Raw genomic sequence first — 13764 nt, forward strand, 5'->3', positions numbered from 1 at the left:
CAATGAAAGGTCTTTATTAGTGACGGGGCAGCGAAAGACACGCTAGGACGAGGCAACGATAATAGGATTTGTTGTCCATGTGGTGTGTTTGCAAGAGTCGGAGTCATTGGTAGGTCAGCAGCCAAAGTCAACTTACCCGAGGCGGGCCGGGTGCTACCGGCTTCCTCCAATCAGCCTCCGCGTCGACACTCACAACGAGTGCTCGCTATCGTCTTACAAAAGCCTTCGTCCTCACCCGACTCGCACTACCCGACAGAGCTCAGTTCCATATGCTTCACCCACTACCCACAAAAGCAGTCTTACTCGTTATAGATGCCCTCCGGTTCGATTTCATCGCAGAACACCTGCCAGAGCCTGTCTTCCCTTTCCACCACAATATCCTAACTCTGCCTTGCGAATTTACTGCCGCTCATCCTAATCGATCATTCATACTCAACGTGTACTCAGACCCAGCGGCGACAACCCTTCAGCGACTCAAAGACCTTACTAGCCACCGGGTCTCTACCCACCTTCGTAGATGCCGGAGAAAAATTTACAGGCTCTTCCATTCACCGAGATACTATTAAACATTAGCTAAACGCCGTGGGCAGAAACGTATGTGCTAACTTCTTCTCCACACCCTGTTTCCCTGATACAATCCCAAGGCAAGATTGCTCTCGCCGGGGATGACACATGGCTCACAATTTCCACAGATGCCTTTCAGCCAAACATGACCTTTGCCTTTGACTCCTTCAACGTCGAAGACCTTCACACCACCTTCACACCGTAGATGATCGATGAGGGCGCCATCGCCAATCTTTTACCATTGATGCGACATCATCAAACCTCGTAAGATTTTGCTATTTGTCATGGTCTAGGTGTTGACCACGCCGGTCACAGTGTCGGCCAGACCATTCGGTCCTTGGAGAAAAACTGGTTACTCTTAGGCGCTGCACAGTGTCGGGACTGGTTGACTGATCAATAGAATATAGACACAATACTCGCTACCATTACGATTCAAGGACGCCCAAAGGAACTCCAAGCGCCATTTGTGTTCGACTTTGAGGCAGATCATATTTGTTCACATAGCAGCGAGCCAACGCACGGACCACCAACGCTGCAATCCTGCCATATACCAGCATGCCTTAATACACTAATTACGCCTCACCACCAATTACTGACAGTACACCTGCCGAGTATCCGCTATCTCAATCCACCTCCCCACACAGCTTCTGCGTTCTTGATTCGCTTCTTGAGAATGCCTCCAAGCATGTAGAAACGACTTTGGATGAGACAGGTCTGTTTGCGGGTTTTATGTGGAAAAGTTGGAGATGGATCGGTCATTGGTAGGAGTTCCGGGGTGCGTTGATATCCACCTACGTACACAAGTTGAACAAGGGCAGATATAGTTTTGCACAGATCGAACCTAAAATGAAATTGTAATTTGTAACAGAACGACCTCGTTCGATTCAAGCCGTGCACATTGCAAGCTATGCAAGAAATATTCCATCCCGACGGCACCTGAAACACTGATGCCATCACCAGCTGCAGGTGAGTTGTCAGTTTTAGGCATTTGCTTGCTCATTTCTGACTTTTCTGACAGCGTGCCAACATAACGCGACTATGGCATCTTGTCAAGGGACTTGAATGAAATGCTGCCGGCGCTCCGACCGACACTCATCAAAAACACCGCCAGCAAACTTTTATGAAATGAACCTGTACAATTTGAAGAACATTCCGCGATAGCAAGTGCGCATTCGTTTCTCCCAGTGCCTTGTCATTGCTATTTGTATACATGTAAGTCGCCGAAATGAAAACAGGTCTTCGATATTCTGTGCGTGTAACTGGTTTGCAGCTTCACAGCCAACATAGACGTTAATTCAATCAAGGGACCCTAGATCAAGTGTCCATTTCTACAGGACCTCATGCGGAAGTACTTGATTCGGGCAATCAATGCAGGAACGGATATCGCCTCCATGATGCTCATTTCGGTGATGAAAGCGCTGGGTGGTGGTATATCTAGTGCCCACTGGTCAACTTCGCTGCTCTGTCGCCCCCATCCTCTAACAAGATGACTCTAGTCCTAAATGATCCCAGTCTCTGGCCGACCATTAATGCGTACCGTATTTACAGCTATTTTGCAGGTTCGTGGAGAGCTAGTCGGACAATGACGGCGATTCTCGATCTAACGTTTCACAGCTGCCGGCTGTGCTGGGGTCATGTACGATTGGGGTGAGCAAGATTGCTTTCAAGAATGGCTCATGTACATTCTTACTCTGGTTTCTGCAGCCCTGACTGTCGGACAAGAGGTAGGTTGATGTCATTGTCGAAGCATCTATCTCACTCAGAATGGTTTACTATGTAGATTGAACTCATCTGGGTGAGCAGAGTCACGCATCATAAGAACAATATGAACATGCAATGAATTTGCGGCAGAGGCAACGCTGGTCACTCATGACCGCTCTGTATCTGAGTGTACGTAGCTTGTGTTGTAAGTGTGATCGACAAGTCGGACTCACTTGAAAAAATTCTAGGTTCGCTATCTTGGAATATTATATGCTATGTATGTTCGGAATGCCGAGCAATTGGCATTGCACTAATAAATGATCTCCCACAACAAGCATCCAGGTTCTTGGTATGTCTCCTCATGTTCACCGTGTTTAGTTCTTCTCACCGGCGGCATACAGGGAAAGTTCCGACAATATCGATGACAGATTCAGTAAGTATTCTGAACCAATGCTCGCCATTCCCATGTCAATAAACTGATCTCCGATGCAGGGGTGAGTCTGATTCTTCACCAGCTGGTGCAATATAATGACGGCCACAGCTGTGAGTTTCTTTTTATTGCGTGATCCTCCGAGGCTGATCACCACCTGGATTTGTCAGGCCTGGTTTTATTGAACACACAAAATTGGGTGAATATCGTCGTGAATGCAATACTGGGCGGTGAGCTGCATACCTGCAATGAGTCAGTGATGTTTGTTTTGACAGAAATATCATAAGTCATCATGATTGCTCGGTTACACGCCATGTATCAACGATCCAGAAAGGTGCTGATACTTTGCGTTGTAGTCTTCCTGACTGCCACCTCGCCGCCGGAGTGTTGAACGTCTTATCAACAATAGACACTTCAGCAGGTAAGCTTGATTATGGATGAAAGACTTGTATGCAACAGGCTCATTGACGAATATCAGAGGAGGTCATTCTCTCTGACACCTACGAGTGCTTTGTTAACTATGTAGGAGGTCGCCAACTTGCTTCCATTACTTGGATACTCGGCACTGTATGGGAGGTCCTCGCACTATGTCTCGCAATCTGGATTGCTGTAAAACACTTCCGTGAATTGCGACGGCACTCGGCCGGAGGGATAATCGGGGACTGCTTCACAGTGTTGATAAATTCTCACGTGGTTCACTTTGCGAGGTGAGCTAACAATTCCAATGTGGCTCCCTTCTTCCGCTGAAGTTCTGCACCTCTTAGCTTTGTTGTTGTTTCTTGCTTCTCGATCGGCGGAGACTTGTCTCCAACGTTATCAGAGGTATGCTATTCTGTCGATGATCTCTGCATGCAACGATTCATCATTTCTACAGGACCCATATTCCCTGGGAACCCTGATTTATTATGGTTTACTTCAAATTTTCTTCGTTGTGCAGATGTTTGTGCTGGGACCACGCCTCATTCTTAGCGTTCGAGAATATCACGCCAAGCTCGTGGCCGACTCCGACGCAGCAACCGGCATGACTTCAATTGCTTTCCAGGAGCGCGTGCATGTGGCAACTAGCAGCAGCGTGTAGGACGGGAAATGTTCGAGGTGATTACCACTGTTGGGGTACTCCTGGTCAAATACTCTGCGCGGAGCGAGGGGATTTCTTTTATTTCCAAGTTTCTTCGCCATACTTATTTATTTATGTTCTGAAGATTTGACAAAGAAGTGGGTCTGGACAACCCGCCCCGTACGTTATTGCATCACTACGTTTTTGAGTAGAAGATCTCATATCTTTGCTTCTTCAATACCCCTCAATGTGAATATTTATTAGTGCAAGCCAGTGACATGCAAGGTGTTGTTACATATCTAGCAGATTGGGTTTGCAGGCTTTCGTGGCGAGATTATGCATTCGAACGATACTTGCCATCGCATCACCTTGCCACTTCTCATCTTACCTCTATTCCACGTCCACGAGCAATTTCTTGGCGAGTTGAGCCGCAGCACCAGCATTCGTCTTGCTGTTCTTGTTTTTCTTATTCTTCAGTAGGTAGGACTTCGATGATGTCACTGACGAATAAATCATAGATGAGTTCTCTCCAATTGTGAGTGACGGTCCACCTAGCTGGCATCTACCTCTTTACAAAAGGCTTCCTCCTCACCCAACTCCCACTACCCGACAGAGGCACATGTAGCTCAGACGCATGCACTTCACTCGCTACCCACAAAACAGCAGTCTTGCGAATTATTCTTCAATAGATTTAAGACGAGTGTGCTCACTGCTCATTCTGGCTCAGTAAGTTCTCCGAACGTTCATCTGTAGAATCTCCTCAGATTGAAAGACGAAGAAAAGCACCATCAACAAATGCTACAGATTCATTCGGCACATCTTTCCGATCATGGGCTCCTCCCGACGTGGTTCAAATTGGCGATGGCTCTCATGGTGTCATCATGCCTCCAGATGATTGTACGTGGCTTGGATATCGGCATCGTGTCGCTTATCGAGTTCGATCAGTTTCGCGTGGAGGATTCTCTGTGAATGTTCGAGACCTCGAGATTTTGCATAGTGGCGGTCCAGACAGCGAATTGCAGTGGCAAATCGAGATGACCGATATCTTATTTGGGCGGCCTTACTAGTGGGTATTCGCGCCCATCGGGAATTCTGGAACCTCTGAAAGATGAGTGGGGAAGAGGACAATGTATGGTGTAGGGTTGATGGTTCCAGTGGTAAAGGATAAAAATGCCGAACTACCTTCGACTCGGAGTTGAGACGATTGCCACTGGTCGAAGAAGGTCGTGGCAGGGAAAATCTTGAATTAATGGCAAATGTTGAAGACAAATGAGAAACTGATTGCGAGATCATGTGTGGTCTTGGTGTGGTCACTGGCCAGGGTGTCATGGTACTTCGCTTTCAAAATTCAAATCAACTCCATTTGGTGAAATCTGAAAATTTGTTCCGGCCCTGCAGCAAAAATTTGTCATTTGTTCCTTGTCCTCTACATTGAATATTCAGCACTTTCCTCCGCCTCTCCATTTGAGATTCTATGGCTGTAACCAATAATCGCTGTGCCGCATGGTTTTGGGATATCATCGAGGCGGTTTGAACTTTGCAAGGTTGGCAGAAAAGCAAGTTGAGCATGAATTGCCATTCAAGCTGGATCCACTGAAAGGCGCACTGGCCAAGCGCCGGCGATACCTGGTACCCTGCAGGCAATTCAGAACAAGATGTAGTTCAACTCCCACGATAGATACAACGTTACGATAAACATAGTCCAATCAGATTGGCAATGAGAATTCATTGCAACAATCCCCACCTTGCTCGTGCGCATATATAGTAAAACTTTAAATAGTAATCATCTACTAGTAGCGAACTGCCTCAGCGCTCCCGGCCGACCGACTCGGAGTGCTCAGCCCTCGTACAACACCGCAGTGCGTTTCTCCACAACCACCACCACACTAACAGTATGATCATAGTCTCAAATGATCCCAGTTGGTGGCCGTCCATTAATTCGTCGCGTATTGGCGGCTATTTTGTAGGTCCGTGGAGAGCCAGTCGGATGATGATGGTGTCATTTAACCTTAGGCTGCGGTTTCGCAGTTGCCGCATCTGTTGGGCTGATCTACGATTGGGGTGAGCAACACATCTTTCATGAATCAAGAACCACTGACTCTTTATTGTGATTCTATGTAGTTCTGACGCTCGCGAAAGAGGTAGGTTGATATCATTACTAGAGTAGTCATCTCGCCAAGAATGCTTCTATAGGTTGAATTGATCTGGGTGAGTGGACTCTTGCATCAGAAGAACGATGTGAAGACACAACTAATCCGCGGCAGGGGCAACGCTGGTCCCTTATGACTGTGCTATATATGAGTGTATGCAGTTTGTGCTATCAGTGTGGTTGGCAAGTTGTGCTTACTTGAAAATATTTCAGGGGCGCTATTTTGGAATTTTATATGCAGTGTATGTTTGGATGGCTACTAGTAAGCACTTGGTGTTATGCTAATCAATTATCTGTCACAATCAGTGTCCAGATTTCGGGTATGTCTTCTTACAACCGTGTTTGCTTCTCCTGACTGGCAGCATACAGACAGTATTCCGACAATCCCGAAGACAGTTTTGGTGAGTACTGCACATCAATGCTTTCAAATCCCCTTCCATCAACTGTGCTCCCACGTAGGGGCGAGTCAGATTTTTGAAATTCCAGCCTGAAGTTAGTTTAATTCAACTGCTACAGTTGTGAGTGTGTTTCGAGCTGGTGATTCTCCGAGCCTGATCAATAATTTATTTCGCTAGGCCTTGTTATGAAACTCGTAGGAATTTGGATGACTGTGGTCGTGAATGTAATACAGGGCGGTGAGCTCCGCAGCTTTAATACCTCGGTGACATTGACCTGACTGAAACATCATGCAAGTCATCATAATCGCTCGGTTAAATGCCATATATCAGTGGTCAAAAAAGGTGATGATACTTCTCATTGTCATCTTCCTAGCCGTCTGCACCGCGGTCGGAGTAGCTATCGCACTAGCAATGACACATAGTTCAGGGAGTACGCTTAATAAAACTTCAAGCGCATCAGGATCATTGACTAATAACAGAGGTGCTCATTCTCTCCGGCACCTATGAGTGCACTGTTGACTTTCAGAGTGATCACACACTTCTGTTTTCCATCGCTTGGATACTCACAAATGTATGGGAGGTTCTCGCACTGTATCTTGTAGTCCGGATTGCTGTAAAACACTTCCGTGAACTGCGACGACAATCGTCAGGATGGATCATCAAGGACTGTTTCACGGTGTTAATGAAAACCCATGTAGCTTACTTTGCGAGGTGAGTTCACAATGCAAACGTGGCTCCCTTCTGCTGCTCTGCTGCTGAAGGTCTGTACCTCTTAGCTTTGTTGCTGTTTCATGCTTTGGGATCAGTAATATATTGTCTCCAACGTTATCAGTATGCCATTCTGTCATTGACCTCTGCATGCAATGGTTCATCATTTCTACAGGATCCACTTTCTCCGGACACTCTGGGTATCGCTGCTGTACTTCAAATTTTCGAGGTCGTGCAGATATTTGTGCTGGGACCACGCCTGATCCTTAGCATTAGAGAATATTACGCCAAGCTCGTGTCCGACTCCGACACAGGAACCGGCATGAATTCAATTGTATTCCATGAACGCGTGCATGTGGAAAGTAGCAGCAGTGTGTAGCACGGGAGATGCTCATTATCAATGGTCGGGTGTCTCTGCAGGGAGCAGGGGAATTTTTCGCTCCAACGTTCGTCGTACTTATTTATGCAAGTTACTTGATGCTCCGAAGGGGATCTGAAAGAGACAATACTTGTATGTATCGATAGCACAATATTTTATATCCATTAGTTGTTCGTCTGATAGTTCATAGGGTCATCGTCCTGCTCGTCATTTCTGGTGACACGCTTCAGTACTTTCTTGGGACATCGACTTACTTGTACAGAGGATAGTATGGAGCCAGGGCTATCAGCATGGAACAAGCATAATTCCACCAAGCTCTTTGCCTGGCATCGCTCTCTGAACGCCCAAGATATTCGCGGCCTGCCAACTAGATGCAACGACCTTCCTCGAAAAATCTCACGCAGGCCTATCGGGCATCTTCAACAAGCAAGGTAAGCTGGCCTCTGCAAAAGAGTTACTTTAAGGCCGATACTGCGAAAAGGTCAACCCCCATCGCGATTGTGAAGGTTCAAGAACCTCCCGCATGCTAGGCTTGGGATGTCAGTGATCGGTATTCATTGGATGTGAAGTCTATCAACAGTTTAACGCACAAAATACAAAATAAAGGGAGTCGTATATGTTGGATCGAGTGTCTTGGTCAAAATGATGGAGAGATAGATGTACCGAAAACAGCACAACATAAGTTGACAACGATGATGGCGCCGACATCAGTCCGGGGTATGAAATAGCCAAGATGGCCATACAGAATGCAATGTCCGTCACGGCTGGTTGAGGTGGGTGTGGAATTGCTCTGCGAGGTGATCGGTAGTGGCGTAGTCGTCGTCGGGGTATGGTGGTGGTGGTCGACAGTGATGATGTCGATTGTGGTAAGTCGGAGGAATCGTGGTGGTTTGCGTGGGTGTGGGGGCCGTAGTCGTCAGCACGGGGGTCCAGATAAAGTTTGGCGCACATGAAGATTGGGCTTTCGCTCTCCAAGCAGTTGATGAAGGCCACACTGTAAGACCGCACGTTTGTGCGCGAGTAGGAAGGGGGTGTGTGGACCGCTGGAGGATATAAGGAGAAATAGTTAGTTGTTAGAAAACGAGAGCGTGAATATAAGGAATGGAGCAAGATAAAGATCCTAGTTGTGAGCTAGGAAGGAGTCTGTTGAATAGCGAGTGCGAGAATAAAACTTCGATGCTGGTTATTATTGCGCTGGTTGTAAGGACTGTACATGGGCTAGTACTTATACTGAAAAACGGTAAGGGTCCTCGGGTACGGTTAAGCCGAGCGATTATGTGGCGACGGAGGCTGAAGGGAGTGGCGTCGCGCCTGACAGGGTAGAATAGTGAGATTTAAGAAAAAGGGCGATGAAAACGAGTGGGTAGTGGTAGGAATGGGTATCGTGTAACGGAATAACGAGAGATGCATAGGTTTTATTGACAGATATGGGATGGGTATGTTGCAAATAGGGTGATATTGACGAGAGAACGGATCCGATAGTCGAGTGGATCGCTAACGACGCGGAATTGACGACGAAGGGGTGACGGGGATCTTGCTGGTCGACATTGGCGGTGAACTGAGGTGGTGGTTGAGGTGAGTGGCGGTTCGGCAGTTTCCGGTGGTAGAGAACCGGCAATCCTTACAACACTGTGTGCTACTGACAGAGAGAAAAGAGGCCACTACAATAAGTAGTAGGCATTGCGGCGACGTCGAACTCTTCATGGGTGCTCTTCATCGTGCAGGCTCGGATCGGGAGTACAAGTTCTGAGCACTGAGCCACCGAAGTATTAGAACTTTGGTGTTTTATGAGAATCCGGTTGTACCATTGGGTAGTGTTGTGACCATAAGTTGCACGAGCCGTTGAGTAAATGGTCGCATCACCTCACACCAGCTGTCCACCCACGTTGTCACCGAGCGGCAAACTGAAAACTATGCACTCGGAAGGTTTCGTAACCAGCAAAATCCTTTGGCGCTCGAACTGAATGTAGGAAGGAATAGAGTTGCAGTCAAATTCATTAGGCATCGTTTAGTGATCGTGTATCAAGTCTCACCAAGTGCTTCGGAACTTCGTGTTTGTACGATGAACCATGTTTTTGGCGACTTCCAGCGTAATTTGGGTATCGTGGTGCAAAGCTGCCTGTGCGATTAGGTTCGTAGACTAAACGTATCTTATCAATTATATCTGGAATGATAGCTGACTTTACATACCTGCCCACTCCTCATCTCATCTCCATTCACAAAATTGTTTAACGAACTGAGCAGCAGCTGGAATTCGCGTAGGTTCGTGTTCCCTTCCCTGTTTCAGGGTTTCTGTTAACTATAGTCTTGCAAATCGCTGTTGAGAACTATATGAGTGGCACGGGAGCGGTGATATTTAGATATGATGTATGTGAATATGGTTGAGGGTCTTCGTACCATAATGTTTGGAGACTGAGAAGGCGAGTGATTGAAAATTACTTCTGGGAGAGCTCAGAAGGGAATGAGTGGAACCAGAGGCAGTATAAGACGATATGAGTGATGCAGGAGGCAAAACGGTGTCCCGATACGCGACCTTTGGGGTGCATGTTGCCTAGTAGCAGATATACCGTCATCGAGGGGATCGTCGGTAGGAGATACCAGGAATTGTAGAAGAAGTGAGGGTCGAGTTCTATGCATAAAAGAGGCTCACCGCGGGCATGCATGATGCGGAGAGTTTTCATCAACGTGCACCAACGATTTCGACCACAATTTGAATTAAGCTTCCAGCTCGCGGTTAAGCGTGAACGCGGCAAATTCCGAGTCGGTTAAACCGCATGTACTTGCTGTGTGGTCCTTTGCTCACTGATCCCCAGTGAAAACCGGACCTCACCGTATCGACGCGAAACGACGGATATATGTAGAAATATTGTCGAAGCTACGCAAATCGTGAATTTACGATATGTTAAGTTAGTTGACGCGCATTGTGTTGAGCAAACACAAAACAAACACCAATTTTGCACCAATTTGTCAATGTCTTGCACATTCGCAGATCAATCAATCATATGCACAACGTGATCGGCGCATCGTGTGTACCGTCGTAATATGAACATGTTCTTGTCAAAATCCTCGACTACCAGTACTTATGACAAGGGAGCAAGATAGCACCGAGTACTGGTGTGTCTGCCAGTTCTATTGCCATGGATTGCGGACAAATCTACGTTCTCGATCTGCGTGGTACCGGCACCTGCAAAAGGCTTCCACAGCAGAAGAAAAAACTGAGATACGAGCAGCACATCTTTCAGATAGGTTTCGCACATCAGTAGCTCTGCCGGCTGGGCCATCTTCGTCAAAGCAACCAAACGATCATCGTGACTTTGATGATTTGGATAACCCACCTCGAAAACGTATGCGTGATGATGCAGAGGTACTTAATTTGATTCTTTAATGCTACAACTGCAAAGTGATCTCATTATTCAGGTGGATTTCGAAAATTTTCGACCCGACAACTCTGATCTTAATGGTCCCCCAGACGAGCCTCGCCTTCCCCCAGATGAGCCTCGCCTTCCCCCAAACGAGCCTCGCCTTCCCCCAGATGAGCCTCGCCTTCCTCCAAACGAGCCTCGCCTTCCCCCAGAGGAGCCTCGCCTTCCCCCAGACGACCCTCCTCTGCCCCCATGGCAAAACCCTCTGAAAGAACTTGACTTTGATCAGCAGTCTGCTCGGCTTCCGCACCTTCAGCGTGACATGGAGTTTGTCTGTGCTCTCCAATGAGCATCTCTCAATGATGAAGTGGGGTTGACTGGAGATGATCTAGAGTGGTTACGAAATCCACCACAAACACCATGCCGCATTGAAAATCCATGCGACGAACTTGCCATCTCGATGTTTTTAGCCCTCGAGCATTCATCTGAAGCAGCGTACTCGAACATCCGAGCTGCAGTCAAAAAACGGTATCCTGATTCAGAAGTCCCAAGCCTTCACAGTGTCAAGAAGATGATCGCAGATCTCACCGGTATCAAGTCTATCATTGACCACAGATGTATCAATTCCTGTGGAGCCTTTGTTGGCCCTTGGGCTGACCTTGATGCCTGTCCAACATGTGGAGAAGCTCGTTACGACGAGAAAAAGCTCGAACGCAGCCATGGTCGGCTAAAAGTTCCTCGCGCGGTGTTCCAGACCATTCCGATTGGTCCCCAACTCCAGGCATTGTGGCGCGAACGAGGGAGCGCACAACGTATGAGGTACAGGAACGAGCAAACACAACAAATATTCGACGAGATTCGTCGGAACGATGGTTTTGTTGATGCATATGATGATATTCTCACTGGGAGTGCTTATCTTGACGCCGTCAGAGTGGGGAGAATCAAACCTGGAGATATGGTTCTGATGATCTCCATCGACGGTGCCCAACTCTATGAAAGCAAGATGTCCGATTGCTGGATTTATATTTGGATTATCGTCGACCACTCTCCTGATCCTTGATGAGGTCGCAGAGGAGATGGCTCGTCTACACCCTATTCTTGCCTTATGCGAAAACGGGTGGAAGGTACATGTGATCGCAACAGAGCGGTATCCCTCGTGGACGGCTACACACCTGGACAAGAAAAAAAGGAAGGTCCATGCCACAGGATTCGACTGTAACGATCGTGACTCATCGAAACGACGGAATGTATCTGGGTCTACCGAGCCCGAGTCAGATGGATTGAAGTCTCAAATCACTGCTAACGAGCCTACTGATTCCCTCTCCGAGTCCTTGAAGGTGAAACAGGACACCCTGCCGAAAGATGCTACCGTGACTCCCACCCTCAATCTGCAGAATGGTTCAAAAAGCGATATCGGCACTTCTGAGCTGGAGCGACGGTCTAATGATCCACCACAGCCACCATGTATTGAAGTGTCGACTACGTTGTCTCTTCCTGTGCCCTGTATCTCATTGATTAGCGCCGATGATTCGAACGAATCTCCAGAAGCCTCATCCCATGCAAACACAGCTAATTCGACCCCTCAAGATACTAGTAGTGGTGCCAAGGCCACGGTAAGTCATTTATTGTGCTTGAATTACTATGTACTGACATTAGTACTAGTGCGAGATTTCGTTCCCAATAATAAAAAACCCTCTGTAAGTCTGCAAAACCATCTTTCGAGCTGGCGCTGACTCAGGATACCGGTAGCGCAAAGCTTGCGGGGCAAAAACATCAATCTGTTGTCCCCAACCCTGTAGCTCCTCCACCCTCCGTGTCCACCTCATCATCCGCATCCACTTTGCCACCTACTGCACCCTCCACGTCAGCCATTGTTGAGTCCATAAGTGGCAAACGATTTCGACCTGGCACATCCAAGAACGGAAGGTGCGTAGCTTGTCAAAAGGCTGCAACAAGAGCTAACTTGCATTTACTAGGTCACTCTGTGTGCACCGCTGGTTGAAGCAGCTCGCTACTACTACAAACGGCTCGTCGGCGGACTTCAGGATCTACTGGTCCGGCTTGACAAAGGACAAGCAATTGGTACGTGCTCTTGCGATACATGTTTCACGGCTGTCATATTCCGTACCTGAAGCTTCTCGTCCGGTCCGGTCCGTCCGTTCTCTCGGTTCCATTCTAGAATTCATTTCCCTGTGTCCCCATTTGTATATGCTTCTTGATGCCCCTATACGCCCGGATCCTTCTGACAGTTAATATCCGGGTTCATTCTGATCCGTCCGTTAGTCTATTCATTTCCCTTTCATTTAACTTGTCCCCCCTGTTTCATTTAATCTCCGGCTCCATTCTCGATCGTCCGCAGCAGTTCATATCTGTTAGTACATTTTCTACATAGCCCTCTGATCCGAAGACTGCGCTTCGGCCGGAAACCCGTCGGATACACTACAGTATATAAACCCTTTGTAACCCGTAGTATTTCCTCAGTTCGAATATTAACTTAGACTCTGTTCAATCCTCGTGTCCTCTCGGCTCTTGGGATTATTACCCTAGTCCGATCCTCCGAGCCTCGGGATTATATCCCTAAGGCTAAATACCTCCGCCTCTACCTTCGGGTAGTCTGTACCTTGTTAGTTTCTACCCGGACGAAGTCTCGGGTAGTCTTCTCTCTCTCGTCCGGCCCGTCTATACCCTTCGGCCGACGATATCCAACCCCCTGTAAATTAGGGGCACGTACTCGGGTAAAGAGCGCAGCGCACGAGCTGAAGCTAAGCCCCTCCGGTCCGACCCGTTGAACACGGTCTTAACAACGGCATTGATATTTGTTTTAGGCATACGAGACTGATGCGCTAAAGCTGGTTAGCGACGACATATGGAACGGCAATACTGTCGACATCATCAATCGATTCTCCAGCGGTGCGCTATATTAATCGGCGCCTAGTAGTACGAGTAGGGGGTATTGTTTTTATAGCTATTATTCATTTGCTTGCAATGCATATCCGCATCGTTTTCGTGCGATTTC

The 13764-nt window shown here is 47.6% G+C and overlaps 3 protein-coding genes across 3 annotated transcripts; 2 read left to right on the forward strand and 1 right to left on the reverse strand.

Moving 5' to 3' along the window:
• Window positions 1-269: 269 nt before the first annotated feature.
• On the forward strand, window positions 270-1069 carry DEU56DRAFT_981637 (uncharacterized protein; the record flags this gene model as incomplete). Its single annotated transcript, XM_041359851.1, has 5 exons — window positions 270-513; window positions 574-594; window positions 645-828; window positions 880-915; window positions 972-1069. 3 exons carry the CDS (start codon window positions 270-272, stop codon window positions 767-769), a joined length of 390 nt encoding a protein of 129 aa, XP_041206969.1. The 3' UTR covers window positions 770-828; window positions 880-915; window positions 972-1069.
• Window positions 1070-8755: 7686 nt separating this feature from the next.
• Window positions 8756-9262, reverse strand: DEU56DRAFT_439431 (uncharacterized protein). The gene is made up of 3 exons (XM_041346233.1): window positions 9192-9262; window positions 9012-9139; window positions 8756-8944 (listed from the first exon to the last, which is right to left on the reverse strand). The coding sequence occupies exons 2-3, from the start codon at window positions 9088-9090 to the stop codon at window positions 8802-8804; spliced, it is 222 nt and encodes a 73-aa protein (XP_041206970.1). The 5' UTR covers window positions 9091-9139; window positions 9192-9262; the 3' UTR covers window positions 8756-8801.
• A 1206-nt stretch (window positions 9263-10468) lies between these two features.
• Window positions 10469-13672, forward strand: DEU56DRAFT_914070 (uncharacterized protein; the record flags this gene model as incomplete). Its single annotated transcript, XM_041357592.1, has 8 exons — window positions 10469-10750; window positions 10804-11065; window positions 11117-11656; window positions 11748-12361; window positions 12411-12445; window positions 12498-12674; window positions 12725-12830; window positions 13574-13672. The coding sequence occupies 8 exons, from the start codon at window positions 10469-10471 to the stop codon at window positions 13670-13672; spliced, it is 2115 nt and encodes a 704-aa protein (XP_041206971.1).
• Window positions 13673-13764: the final 92 nt, after the last annotated feature.

This window comes from Suillus clintonianus (assembly GCF_016758775.1).
Source record: "Suillus clintonianus strain FC179 chromosome Unknown DEU56scaffold_50, whole genome shotgun sequence".
In the NCBI taxonomy this organism is placed as follows: Eukaryota; Fungi; Basidiomycota; class Agaricomycetes; order Boletales; family Suillaceae; genus Suillus; species Suillus clintonianus.